This window comes from Chenopodium album, chromosome 12 (genome assembly GCF_948465745.1).
Source record: "Chenopodium album chromosome 12, dcCheAlbu1.1, whole genome shotgun sequence".
Taxonomy (NCBI): domain Eukaryota; kingdom Viridiplantae; phylum Streptophyta; class Magnoliopsida; order Caryophyllales; family Amaranthaceae; genus Chenopodium; species Chenopodium album.
The window spans coordinates 5,642,476-5,656,849 of record NC_137845.1 but is presented as its reverse complement, the minus strand read 5'-3'; the positions used below and the strand labels follow the sequence as shown (position 1 = coordinate 5,656,849).

Here is a 14,374-nt window from a genome sequence, read left to right as displayed (position 1 = left end):
ATGGAAGATGATTGTGAAAAGTGTGAGATCATCCGTCGCTACGACGAAAACATGAAGAATTTAAAAGAACAAGTACAAAAACTAAAGAGACATGAGTCCAACATTGTATTTGATTTATGGCTTGCTGAAGGACCAACCATATTGCCGAAAGAATCCACTTTAAAGTGGCTTGAAGAGGTTAAAAATCTGCTGGAAAATGATCAGGAGTTGAAGGATTTGATCACGGAGATAGATGAAATGGAAAATGGGCAATCAAATGGTCACTGCTTTGGCGTTGTCGGACGACGACAAAGCAGTGTCTGTAGTTTTGAACATCGGTATAAAACTAGCCTTTTAGCTCAAGAGAAGATCGATTTAGTTAAATCAATGTGTAACAATCGTCCCGGCCACGATGATGCACCCATCACTCGATCTCTAAATATTGAAGAGATTGAAGAAAAGGGATATAAAAAGTATCCAGTCAAGAAGTTGGAGTCCAGAAATGAAAATCTTGTACAACAAGTGGTGACCATGTTAAAAGATGTTCAAGTTGATGCTATTGGCATGTATGGCGTTGATGGTTTGGGTAAGTATTCTTACTAATGTATTCATTATCAATTTTATTTTTTTAAAAAAATTTAATTGAACCATACATTTTTAGTATTTTAATATAGAAAAAAAAAAAGGAACAATGGAAATGATTGTTAGAAGTTTAGAACTAAAATTAAATGGAGTGATTAAATTGCTAATAAAATGTTATATACTATGTGTATGTGATAGGTAAGACAACATTGGCAAAAGAAATTGCTAACAAAGCAGCAAATGTTATGTTGTTTGAAAAAATTGTGATGGTTGAGGTTTCAAGAGCCCCAAAATTGGAGCACATCCAAGATCAAATTGCAAAGCAACTAAATCTGAAATTAAACTGTATGCATAGTATAGAGCAGAGGGCAAAGGATCTACACTCCAATCTGAAGAAAATTACTAAGATACTCTTTATATTGGATAACCTCTGTGAGAAAATTGATCTAGGAAAAGTTGGGATACCACAACCTTATCATGAAACAACACAACAATTTTGCTGCAAGTTGTTGGTGATAAGTACAAAGAGGAATGTGTGTGAAGATATGAGAGTACCAATGGCTAACATAGTCGAGGTGTGTCCATTAGATGAAAATGAAGCGAGGAAACTTTTCAGGGAACGAATTGGAGGTAATGTCGTCAATGATGGACTAAAAGAGCAAGAAGAGGCGGAGAGGAGACTGTTGAACAAGTGTGGAGGACTGCCTCTTGCTATTGTGGCATTAGCCTATGTGCTTAAGGGTCAAGAGTTGTCAACTTGGGAACATTTCGCCACTGAATTGGAAAAACCTATTTCAATTAGTCAAGCCAAAATTAGTGGTGTAAATTCTCAAATATACTCAATTCTACAAACAAGTTACAAGTTTATGGAAAGTGAAGATAAAAGGAGATTCTTGTTGCTTGCTTGTTTGTTTCCTTCGGGTGCAAGTATACCTGTTGAAGAAATGATGAGATATGGCATCGGATTAGGGTTGTTTCAACAAGCTGACACTCTAAAAAAAACCATGGAGCAAGCCAACACATGGGTTGATGAACTCAAATCATCAGCTTTATTGTTAGAAGACCATCGCGAAGGTTATGTAAAAATTCATGATTTGGTTCGGACATCTACAATATCTTTAGCAGAAAAAGGTATGTATGTTGTCATTTCTTTCAATTTTAGTTTTATCCCATGTAGTTAGAAGTATGTGTGTGTATGTGAATGTGTCAATAAATAAAAATTTCTAAATGCAAATCATCACAAAATAATGCAGATGGAGACAAGGTTATGGTGGAAGCCTTTCTCGAATGGCCGTCGTTGGAGACTTTCCAAAAGTATTATGCTGTATCTCTCATGTCAGGCTTTGATCATTCTCGAATGAATGATCTCAACTCCGACAAGCTTCAAATATTGATATTAGACAAGAGCATACCTCTAGATTTTTTTTCTGATAGTTTCTTTGATGGAATGTTGAGTCTAAGAGTTTTAGTCCTGAAAGGAATGGACTTTACACTAGGGTTTCCAAATTCCATTAAGAAATTAAAGAGGAGTCTTAGAACATTACTGTTGGAGAAATGTAAGTTGGGAGTAAACATGGGCACGGGCCGTGCCAGCACGCGGGCGGCACGGGCCCGGCACGGCCCAGCACGGGTGGCGGCACGGCACGGCGGCCCACCTGTGGGCCGTGGGCCGTGCCGTGAACAATTTTCTGGATTTTGGCACGGGCACGGCACGTGGCACGGCGGGCGGCACGTGGGCCGGCACGCTGGCACGACCCGCCGGCACGGCACGTGGCACGGCCCGTCATATAATAAAATAAGTTATTCTTTAATTTTTGTGTTTTCGGATTATCGCACTCGTATTTTTTTTTATTATATGCATTGTTGTTTTTTTGCTAAATTAATAAAATTGTTTTTATTTGTTTAAATAAACTTAAACGTAATTATTAATTAGATAAATAATTTATATAACCTAAATTAAAATAAAGTTGTTCAAAAAATGAAAACAAAATATATTAACATTAACATAAACATAAATTAATCACATATATTAAGTTGTACTAAAAAAAATATATATCGTTTAATTCGTTTTTTTTTCATTTATTAAAAAAAAAAAAAAGGGTGGCACGGTTTGGCCCGTGGCCCGGCACGGCACGGCCCGCAAGGCACGTGGGCCGTGCCGTGCCGTGGGCTAGGGTGTGCCAATTTCAGGCACGGCACGGCCCGCGGCGGCACGGGCACGGCCCGTGCCCATGTTTAGTTGGGAGATATAACTGGAATTGATGAGTTGACAAACCTTGTTGTTCTTAGCTTACGTGAATCGAGTATGGAGGAATTACCGGAGGCAATAGGCAGTCTTTCTAATCTTCGTTTGTTGGATTTGAATGGGTGTGTGATTAGCAAGAAATGGATATCAACTAATGTTGTCCTATCTAAACTCTCTAAGTTGGAAGGACTTTACGCTCTTAGTAATAGCTTGATATTTGATTATGAAGAGGGTGAAAATGGAAGTGAATTTGCAATTGTTGAGTTGGATGAAGTAGTGCAAGTAACAATTGAAGATTGTCATGAACTCGAGTTTGTGAAAAAACTGGATCAATTTCAAATATGTGTTGGAAGGAGGACTAGCTCTGATTCAAATATGTACTCTCAGTCTCGTGCTTTGCAGCTCAGCCACATAAAAAATCCGAACTCAATTGCAACATATGAGAGTGTGAGGGTATTGCGAGAGAAAATTCAATTGTTAATGGTTAAATTTATGTGGGAGCTCCAACATATATTTGATCATCGCATCCACCAACAAGAGGACGAACCAAAGGTGCAAAGCTCAATTCTTAGATTTCCGCATTTGCAACATTTGATGGTTAGGCTATGCCCAAAGATGCAGTCTAACTCATCAATCCCTTTCACGGCACCAGAATTGACTGAGATAACTGTGTCGTCTTGTGATAATATAAAATTCATTTTTATGGAGACTGATGAAGATGAGGACATGATTATTGAAAGATATTCTAATTTAAAGCGAATGAGCCTAGAATATCTTCCAAAATTGGAAAGTCTTACAGGTATAACTAAACGTTCCACCACGGCTAGTTATAATCTTGAGGCTCAACATCAAATTCTTTTCAATAAGAAGGTATGATTTTAAGTGTACTCTTACTCTAATTTGACTACAACTTAGGCAATTCATATATCTCTACAAAAAAAATCAATTGTTTATTTGCAATATGAAGTAAATTTTATGTTGACATGCAGATAAAGTTCCCATCGTTGGAGCAATTGGTCTTGTATTGTTGTGGAAGAATTGTAACACTATGGGATGTCAGTTGTACGAGGAGATATCGTTATCGTTCCAGCTTTAAGAACTTGCACAAGTTAGAAATTACAATATGTGACAAACTTGAAACATTGGGTTCGCTATCAATAGCAACGGCACTTGTGCAACTCAAACAATTGTCCATAGATAGGTGTCCACAACTAAGGGAGGTTATAAGTGACGAGGAAACAGAGGATCTTACATATGGTTATGAAATTCTTCCATTGCTTGAAAGTGTTAGACTAAAAGAGTGCCCCAAGTTGAAGATGTTTATATCAGGAGCAAAGCTTAAGGATAAATTTCCTAAATTGTTGTTATTGTCTTTGCAAAAATTGGACATTAGCAAATGTCCTGAGATGAAGTCTTTCTCACTTGAACCTTCTTTCAAGGCACCCAAATTAAATCAAATTGAATTTGATCATGTGGCTACTCCCATGGACAATGAGACTAAGGAAATTAATTTCTTAGTCAATTCCTAAATCGTACTACCACAAACCCAAGGTATGTTTCTCTAAGCATTGATCTCCAACTTTTTCCCAACATTTCTAATAAATTATTAAGGGCTTGTTTGTTAAATGACTTTTCATTGGTTTTTTGATTGGCTTTCGGCTTTCGGCTTTTTCATTTGGTCAAACATTCAAAATTTGTGTTGGTAAATGGCTTTTTCAGCCAACTGAAAAACTTGCTTTTAAGCCAAAATGAAAAAGCTACTTGGAGTAGCTTTTGGCTTTTGGCTTTTGGCCACCTAAGTTACTAATAACATTTAACAACCAATTTTATCAAACATGTTTTTAGACTAATAAAAAGTCAAACAGCCAACAAAAAAGCCAATACAAACAGCCAGTCAAATCAACCAATCAAATCAGCCGACAGCCGACAGCCAACAGCCAGCAGCCAATTACCAAACAAGGCCTAAATGATTAATTAGCTTATTTTGTATTAGCATTATGTATTTTCCGGAACTCTACAACCAATTATCACGCAGTAAAATGAGAAGTCTGTTGAATTTGTCTAGTTAAAAGTCTATGTTGGTCAAAAAGTGTGGCAGCCAAATTAAGACCGGGGGATGCTTTGTTTTGCGGTACTTATAGAACCATGTGAAATTCAATTGAGTGTCAAATTCTTGACTTAGAAAGAAATTAAGGAGTAAGTACAAATTAAATTATGTAATAGCTAATCGGTTTTACACTAGATCACACTTGTTAAAATTTGGGTACTTATAAAATTTTAACATAGTGACTCTAAACGATGTTTGATAACGTATATATGATCTATTTGATTCACGTAATAATTGGGCATTCTTTTTGAATTTTAAGTGGTAAACTACAGTGAAGACATCGTCGAAGGAAGGAGCAGAGGAGTAGCAGCTCTATCAGCATAAATAAGATCAGAATCAGGCGAGAGCTTACCCTGTACTGTACAACTTTTGGATATTATTTGTGAGATATAAAAAGTTCTAAAGTTGTACATAATTATTATACTACCTCCATTAATTATTATGTACTGTACAACTTTTGGATATTATTTGTGAGACATAAAATTTTAAAGTTGTACATAATAATTAATGGAGGTAGTACAAGTATTTGCCAAAAATAACCAATCCTTTGTATATTGAACATAATCATACAATAACCTGTTCTAGGAAAATGCATGTACTAAAATTGTTTTATACTACTGTATGAACTTGTATATCTTAAGATTTGTAATAACTAATAAGCCAACAATGGATTGTTGGACAATTTAGAATATAGTTAGTTCATACTATTCTTAGTCCTCTAACCTCTGTACAAATTAAAATTAAAAAAATAAAAATATTCCTAGCTAAGAATGTGTGTTGCATTGGCAAAAAAATAAATAAATAAATAGGTTTCAAAAAAATAAATAAATAGGTTTCAAAAAAATAAATAAATAGGTTTCAAAAAAAATAAATAAATAAAATAATTACAGTGTTCGAAACAATTTGAGCCCCTTTAATGGGCTAGCCCATAACCCAATAGCCTATCATTACCCAAACGGCCAAACCACATTAACCCAATAACCACCACAAACTTGAGCCAAACAACCCATCATATACTAGTGTAATACTTGTATGAATTATGAAGTATAATAAGCTCAATCTTGGGGAAACAAATCCTAGCTAGTATAAGAATCACCAAGTTAAACTTTGAAGGCAACGGTTCTTAATTCTTTACCCTTCCCCCTTCATTTTCACCGTGTCTACTTTGTTAAGACACTAATCGAATCTGAGTTTACCTACATGGGAATTCAACCTAATCGGGTAGTTCTTTTAATTCTGAAAAGCGAAAATATTCATTTTTATCAATCATTTCAAATTTTGATAGAGGTTATTTGATTTATTTACGGTGTGTTTGGATTGAAGGAAATGGAGGGAAAGGAAGGGAAGGGAAATGGAGAGATTGAGTTTCTTTCATTTGGATAACAAATGAGGAAGGAAGGGAATTGGAGGGGAGAGAAATGCAGGGATTAAATTGTAGGAAATTGATCCCTCTAACAATGGAGAGATTTGGAAAGAAAACTCAACATCCTTCCCTTCCCTCCCTTTCCCTCCCCTCCTCTTTTCCCTCCTCCCCTTCTTTTCTTTCCCTTTTCTATAACCAAACACACTGTTAGTGAAAGGTAGCTATTTTAAGATATGAATTCCTTAACGGTGTGTTTTGATTGAAGGAAATGGAGGGAAAGGAAGGGAAGGGAAATGGAGAGATGGAATATCTTTCATTTGGATAACAAATGAGGAAGGAAGGGAATTGGAGGGGAGAGAAATGAAGGGATTAAATTGTAGGAAATTGATCCCTCCAACAATGGAGAGATCTGGAAGGAAAATTCAACATTCTTCCCTCCCTTCCTCTTCTCCTCCTTCCCCTTCTTTTCCTTCCTCCTTTTTTTATCCAAACACAGTGTAAATCAAATTTCATTCAAAACATGAGATTACTTAAGAGTGCCTGATCACGAGAAAATATCTGTCATTCACATGGTTGAAGTTTGCAAGGATGTAACCAAAACTTTTTTCATTTATTTGGTTCATAATACACCTTAGCTTGTTATAGTTTGTGAAATAAAGAATTCCAGTAAAATCAAGACTTTTTTTTCCATGTAATCACTAGTATTATATATTCAATTGCTCATATTTGTCACTCCACCGTGGTATCATTTAAATTTGTTAATACAAATAAATAAATAAAAATTATAAAACGATTTGGACTATGACATTTGAAATTCAAGCCGAAATAGCAAAAGTTGAATGTTATAAAATGATACACGTATGTGTATTACTCCCTCCGTCCCCTATTGATGGTCACTTTTGCTTAAAAAATCACGGGAATTAAGGAGAAATAAAAAAAGTACATTGAAAAAGTAAATTTACATTGGGTATGCAAAAAAGTAGAGAGAGAAAGTAATTAAAGTACATGGGAAAGTAAAATTTACATGGAAAAGTTAAATTTGTACAAATATTTTTGCAAATGTTAGAGAATTTTGGTAAAAAAATAATATTAATGGTACTTGAAAAAAGCAAATGTGACTAACATTTTGAGTCACCAAAAATGGCAAAAGTGACCATCAATAGGGGACAGAGGGAGTATGTTTTTAGCACTTTGTTTTATTTAGACAGCGATTGTCTTATATTTATAGAAAGGTTAACACGGACAAGTAAGTAATTGTTACCATAACCTTAGGTATTTACTATTTAGTGCTAGATTAAAACAAAAAGTAACTGTAAATACAAGTTGAACAACAACGCCTAATTAATTCAAGAAACATCTTTCAATCGTCAACAATTTGTTACTTTGCTGTTAAAAATGTCCCTTCTTTTCAGTTTCTCTCTCCTGTTTTTCAGATCAGATGCCCTGTTTAAATTTGCCCATATTCGCATTCAAACAAAACCTCAATCTTCTGCTTCTGTGGATCCCACCCCATCTCCCCCATTCACAAACTCTCTTATCATTTTTGTTCAATTATTATTATTCTCACCATTCATTTTCATTCACCTCATCAATTCCCACTAAAAAAAATCATTAATTAATACAGATTTTGTCGCCGGCGAAAACCCATTTTCCGGCGACAAAACCCCGCTTCGATTTATCATATATTTTTGTTTAATTTTTAGAAACGTAAAAGATGCAGAATCTTCGCCGGAGAAAGCCCGCTGAGCCCGACAGGCCCGACGAAGTGACCCGAACCGAGAAAGCCCGAGGAGAGAGAAAGGATAACACTGGTGAGGATGGCAGTAAGAAGAAAGGGAATGGGAAGAGATGGTCGTGTATAGATAATTGTTGTTGGTTAATTGGATTGATATGTTCAATATGGTGGTTGTTGCTGTTTTTGTACAAAGCAATGCCATCTTCATTGCCTCAGTATGTTACTGAGGCGATAACGGGCCCGTTGCCGGATCCACCGGGGGAGAAGCTTAGGAAAGAAGGTTTGAATGCGACGCACCCGGTGATTTTTGTGCCGGGGATTGTGACTGCCGGACTTGAGCTTTGGGAAGGGAAGCCTTGTGCTGAGGATTTGTTTAGGAAGAGGCTTTGGGGTGGCACCTTTGGTGATGTTTATAAGAGGTACATATATTGAATTGTCCTGTTCTATTTGTTGGTTTCTATTCTTGGTTGTTGTCTAAATTCTTGCTTTACAAATGTGTTGGGAAAGTAATTTTGTTTGATTATGTATGTTTTACAGTTTTAGTAAGAGTTAAGAAATGAGATGGTCTAAAGCTAATTGGTGACAAAAATATGAATGTAAGTAGGATTTATAATACCACTAATTCATTTGACTAAAAAGATTGGTCCAAGCATTTGTCATAAGACGTATTCTCTTTGTCCCTTTTTGTCGAGTAGTTTTGGTTAAGGCTTTAGGCAAGAGAAATTGTACATGGGTTGGTTTCTAAGTGGGGCCGGAGGGAGTACACTTAAAGGTACAGAGGGAGTACGCATAAAGTCTTTATTGGTGTACTTGGGTTTATGTATTTGACTTTGGTTTGCTGAAGTATTAATCATACCTTTTGTGGTGTACAACTCTACATGGGTCATGACCTCATGGGTGCATATTGCATTGTTGTAATCATCTACGTAGTAATTATTTTCTTAAATCATTAATTAAATTGCAATTGCTATGACAACTCTCTACATGGATTGAAGCCATCCAAGTCTATCCTTATTTGAGTAGGCAAACATGCCTAAAATAATTTAGCGCAACACAATGCATGGATTTCGGAGTCCACACGCGCCTCTCTTTCTTCAAAAATTATCCAATGTTTGCTAGATTGGAATTTGTAGATGTAGCATTACTTGATTCAAACTTTGCATTGATGATAATGTGATGTTATCAATTCTCGAGAATGAAACATAGAAGGTAGGGTATATCCTTTGTGTTGGTGGCTATCATATTAGGTATACTTGATTTAGGTTCATTTAATAATAAACATAACTTAAATTCTCCCAAATTCCCAATTATAAACATACTTGTTCTTTGACATCAGCTGATGAATACTCTCAAAATGTTCTTTTAAGTAATTATCTTTTCATATTTTGAACAATGATTGAAATATCAAATTGTTGTTAAATTGGATTTACCTACCTTGATGCTGCTACAAATAACTCACGCATTAGAATATTTGATGATCTTTGTTACTTGAAGCATAGAGTTTGTGCATTGATGAGGACTGTTGCTATTTGCTTCATCTTGTAATGCTTTCCATCTTGTACAGCAAGATCTTTCAGGTGCAAGAAATTATACTGGTCGATACTAGATTATGTTCATTTTGGCATAGTTTACAGATTATTTATTTGATTTTGCTTCTGAAATTAGATATCCTGTTTGAGAATGTTTTTCATTAAGTTGAACAAGACTTGCCAATTAAAGATTATTTATATTGATTTTCTTGTCCCATCTTAACAGACCATTGTGCTGGGTTGAGCATATGTCACTCAACAATGAAACTGGACTTGACCCTATTGGTATAAGGGTTAGATCTGTCCCCGGACTTGTTGCTGCTGATTATTTTGCTCCTGGATATTTTGTTTGGGCTGTCTTGATTGCCAATTTGGCACGTATAGGTTACGAGGAGAAGAATATGCATATGGCTTCATACGATTGGAGATTGTCTTTCCAACATACTGAGGTACATGTTTGGCTCTGTATTTTGTGTGATATTATAAACATTTCACCTTTGTGTTCGCATATTCTTCTTTATATGAGGTCTTTCCTTCATGTCCTCACTATTTTGTGACCAGGTGAGGGATCATACGTTAAGTCGTATGAAAAGTACTATAGAGCTAATGGTAGCAACTAATGGTGGTAAGAAGGCAGTGATTGTTCCGCATTCAATGGGAGTTTTGTACTTTCTCCATTTTATGAAGTGGGTTGAAGCTCCAGCACCAATGGGAGGCGGTGGTGGTTCAGATTGGTGTGCAAAACACATAAAAGCTGTGATGAACATTGGTGGACCATTTCTTGGTGTTCCAAAGGCTGTTCCTGGACTTCTGTCTGCTGAAGCCAGGGACATTGCAGTTGCAAGGTATGCTTTTACATGTTACTAACTCTTTTCCTAACGAATTAAATCAGCCTTAGTATTGATTATGCTCAATTTACTGTGGCCACTTAAATTTTTACCAGCTCACTTGTAAGATGCCATTGTAGGCCTCAACTTGACTTGGCGCTGTCTTAGCTAGTCCCAGCCTTGGACCCAATTTAAAGGAGTTATATTCTATTGTTGGGAAATTTGTATAAATATTCACTTTCTGTTTTTGTTTTAATCTGTAGGGCCATTGCACCAGGTGTTTTGGATAATGATATATTCCATCTCCAAACATTGCAGCATGTGATGAGGATGACTCGTACTTGGGATGCTACAATGTCAATGATACCGAAGGGTGGAAATGCTATTTGGGGTGATCTTGATTGGTCACCTGAAGAAGGCTATAGTCCAAGCAAGAAGAAGAAAGATGAAAACCTGACTGTCTCTGGAAATAACGAGGTTGGACCAGAGGATCCTAAAAGAAAAAAGGTTAATTATGGAAGGATGATATCATTTGGTAATGATGTAGCTGAGGCATCTCAATCTGACATCAAAAGGATTGATTTCAGGGTATGAATTTTAGTTACTCTTTCAGTAGCACATCTGACATTCATTTCATTGGCCTTATTCTTAGTTTTGTAGCTGTGGTAAATAACTGTATGATACTAGAATCTGGCTGGGCCATTTTTCGAGACATGGCTGAGCTCGAATAGTGATTTTAGACTACTACTTAGCTCTTCCAATAACACTTTGGCCTTAAAACTTAGTTTGTAGGTCATTACATGTACAAACGTCAATACTTGAGCTGATCATTAACCGGCTGGGCAATGTCTTAGCTTGAATAGTGATATTAAAGTAATCCTAGTCTTTTGACTTACTTGGCCTGATCCAGCCAGCATAATCTTACAGTCAACCTGATGCAACTGGCTGTTTAGGCCTCGGCCATGTTTAGTTGTACTTTATATTGTATGGTATATTTAATCCGTTTCGCATTTTGAAGCTTCAATTGTTCCTGTTGTTCAGGGTGCTGTGAAGGGTAGTAATGTTGCAAATACTACATGTCGTGATGTTTGGACAGAGTACCATGACATGGGTGTTGGTGGAGTAAAAGCTGTTGCCGACTACAAAGCATATACAGCTGATGATGTCTTAGACTTGCTTCACTTTGTTGCTCCAAAGATGATGGCTAGGGGCGATGCTCAGTTTTCATATGGCATTGCTGATGATCTGAACGACCCAAAATACCAGCATTATAAATATTGGTCCAACCCCTTAGAAACCAAGTATGGTTCTCAATCTATATGTCATTCATCAAATTTTCTTTTGTATTCCTGGTGATTTCTCACTTTTGTGTCTTTTTCAGATTGCCAGATGCACCTGAAATGGAAATCTTCTCTCTCTATGGCGTTGGCATACCAACAGAAAGAGCATATGTATATAGAGTAACACCTTATGCGGACTGCAGTATTCCATTTCAGATAAATATCTCAGCGAATGTGGATGAAGAAGGTAGTTGTTTGAGAGACGGGGTGTTCCTAGTTGATGGAGATGAAACAGTTCCAGTCTTGAGTTCAGGTTATATGTGTGCTAAAGGTTGGAGAGGAAAAACTAAGTATAATCCTTCAGGAATTCAAACTTACATAAGAGAATATGATCATGCTCCTCCTGCCAACTTTTTAGAAGGCCGGGGGACTCAAAGCGGTGCCCATGTTGATATTATGGGGAACTTTGCGTTGATTGAAGATGTCATGAGGGTAGCTGCTGGACAAACGGGCAAAGATTTGGGGGGTGATCGTGTTTATTCAGATATCTTCAAGTGGGCAGAGAAGATCAACTTGAAGTTATAACAACAAACTAAATTAACTATGCTTATTCTCAACACTTATCTTTCAAAATCGCTGCTTTCTTGAGATGGAATTGCAAAAGAAATGATGAAAAAATTGTGAATTTCTCAAGTTTGATGAATTGATGCAGGTAATTTCTTGCCCTTTAATGATGTCATTGGAAAAAGGCGAAGTATGATGAGAAATGTGGTACCAAATTACATGAACATATCCTGCTTTGATCTGTTAATAGTTTGACGTTTTGTTTTTCAAATTGAATGAATGATAAATTTATCCAGTGACTACGTGAAATTTAATGTATCATTCTTATACTATATGCCATTGTAAAGTAATTTTGGCGAAAATTAATTGATTTGCATGTATATAGAATCGTCAGATTTATAAGTTTCTGGTTTTGCCGTCACAGTTGCTTGATTTTAGGTGTTGAGAGTCTCTTGTACTAAATACTATGTTATGAATTAAGAGTAGAACGAAATATTGGCAATCATATGTCTTACTATTAGAAAATATACGTAGTATTTCAAGATTCTCTTTATTACAAAGTAGTATAATAAATAACTAAATAACACACACAAACACACCTACTATAACAGCCTTTTATAGTAAGCTAATGTCTTTGCAATCTATTCATCTGTTGCTGTCTTGGAGGTTCACTCATCTGAGATCTTTCTTGAAACTGGTATACTCAATTTATGCAAGCAGTTGAAACTATGAAGTGTAAATTAAAAAGGCCGAGATGATCATGGCTAATCGGCTAATCGACTAATCGGTATTGTGTATTCACTCGACAGTTTTTTCAATAATTTCTATTGTACCACAAGTGATCTTAAGGATCTTACTATGGTAATATATTGTTTACGTCTTGATTCTCGAGTGTTGAGGTAATTTTTCTTTTTGAGATTATCCCAAATGACATCTAACATCATTATCTTGGAAATGATTTTGATATCTAAAGTGTTTGGATATTCAAACTCCACCAAGTACTCAAGTTGTATTTTCCTACTCATCCACAAAAAAAAAAAAATCAACATAGATATCATATGACTACTTAAGCAAGGAAAACAATGTCTCTATATTGTTATGTGAGTATGCCTTGACTCTTGAGCAATGGATTCAAATTCAAACCCTTTCTTTTTTTCTTTTTTTTTTTTTTTTCCCTTACAAGAATAATGTTAATAGATTCCTTTCCAATTCCACTTCCAAGTATAAATAACCCATAATATTGTAAAATCTGTCATTTTACGTTACATTGAAAATTAATAGTAATACATTATTGAGCAGATAAAGGTGGGCATCGTGCCGTGCCGGGCCGTCGCGGGCCGTGTCGGGGTGGGGCCCGTCGGGCCGGCTTCAAGGCTGGCGTGCCGTGCCGTGCCAATTTTTGGCACACCCCAGCCCACGGTACGGCACGACTCACATGCCTAGCGGGTCGTGCCGTGCCGTGCCAATTTTTGGCACACCCTAGCCCACGGCACGGCACGGCTCACGTGCCTGGCGGGCCGTGCCATGCCGGGCTGCGGGCCAGCCCGTAATTTTTTTTTTTTTAATATATATGTATATAAAAAAAAATCGATTTATTGTGTTATAAATAATTAAATAAGTTTATATAAATTAATCCATTTATATAAACTTATTTAATTAAGTTTATTTAAATAAACTTAATTAAATAAGTTAATATAAATAAACTTAATTAAATAAGTTTATATAAATAAACTTATTTATTTATTAATTAAATAAGTTTATTTAATTAAATAAGTTTATATAAATAAGTTTATATAAATAAACTTAATTAATTAAGTTGTATTTGGGCATGGGCCGTGTCACAGGCCGTGCCGGCGTGTCGACGACCGTGCCGCCCGCCGTGCTTGTGGCCGGTGTCGGATTTCAATTTTTGTTCACGGCACGGCCCACAAGTGGATCGCCGGGCCCGTGTCCATCTTTATGAGCAGATTAAATAAGATAACCTTAAACGTCATTTGATTTGGATCAAAAAGGAGCACGAAATATCTTTATTAAATTCATTTTATATACAAGTAGTAATTTGATCAAGGATGACAAAAGTAAAAAGTATCCAACTTTTGGATCAAGAAAAGATCTTAATACAAGTAGGGAATAAAAGATGACTTGGGAGAAGATAAGCATGGG

General features: G+C 36.1%; 2 protein-coding genes across 2 annotated transcripts; both read left to right on the top strand.

Annotated features, from left to right (window-relative positions):
- Positions 1-4,335, top strand: LOC145570720 (putative disease resistance protein At1g63350). The gene is made up of 5 exons (XM_081629873.1): positions 1-565; positions 760-1,692; positions 1,815-2,106; positions 2,851-3,676; positions 3,796-4,335. The coding sequence occupies exons 1-5, from the start codon at positions 1-3 to the stop codon at positions 4,333-4,335; spliced, it is 3,156 nt and encodes a 1,051-aa protein (XP_081485999.1).
- A 3,256-nt stretch (positions 4,336-7,591) lies between these two features.
- Positions 7,592-12,613, top strand: LOC145570147 (phospholipid:diacylglycerol acyltransferase 1-like). Its single transcript, XM_081629155.1, has 6 exons — positions 7,592-8,430; positions 9,767-9,989; positions 10,102-10,385; positions 10,631-10,955; positions 11,409-11,668; positions 11,749-12,613. The coding sequence occupies exons 1-6, from the start codon at positions 7,991-7,993 to the stop codon at positions 12,230-12,232; spliced, it is 2,016 nt and encodes a 671-aa protein (XP_081485281.1). The 5' UTR covers positions 7,592-7,990; the 3' UTR covers positions 12,233-12,613.
- The last annotated feature ends 1,761 nt before the right edge of the window (positions 12,614-14,374 follow it).

Bases quoted from the DNA above. Each gene is read 5' to 3' on its own strand.
- LOC145570720 (XM_081629873.1), top strand. From the start codon at position 1: ATGGAAGATGATTGTGAAAAGTGTGAGATCATCCGTCGCTACGACGAA. The intron at 566-759 runs GTAAGTATTCTT...TGTATGTGATAG, and splicing joins GTATGGCGTTGATGGTTTGG to GTAAGACAACATTGGCAAAA. The intron at 3,677-3,795 runs GTATGATTTTAA...GTTGACATGCAG, and splicing joins AAATTCTTTTCAATAAGAAG to ATAAAGTTCCCATCGTTGGA.
- LOC145570147 (XM_081629155.1), top strand. From the start codon at position 7,991: ATGCAGAATCTTCGCCGGAGAAAGCCCGCTGAGCCCGACAGGCCCGAC. The intron at 10,956-11,408 runs GTATGAATTTTA...CCTGTTGTTCAG, and splicing joins TCAAAAGGATTGATTTCAGG to GGTGCTGTGAAGGGTAGTAA. The intron at 11,669-11,748 runs GTATGGTTCTCA...TGTCTTTTTCAG, and splicing joins TCCAACCCCTTAGAAACCAA to ATTGCCAGATGCACCTGAAA.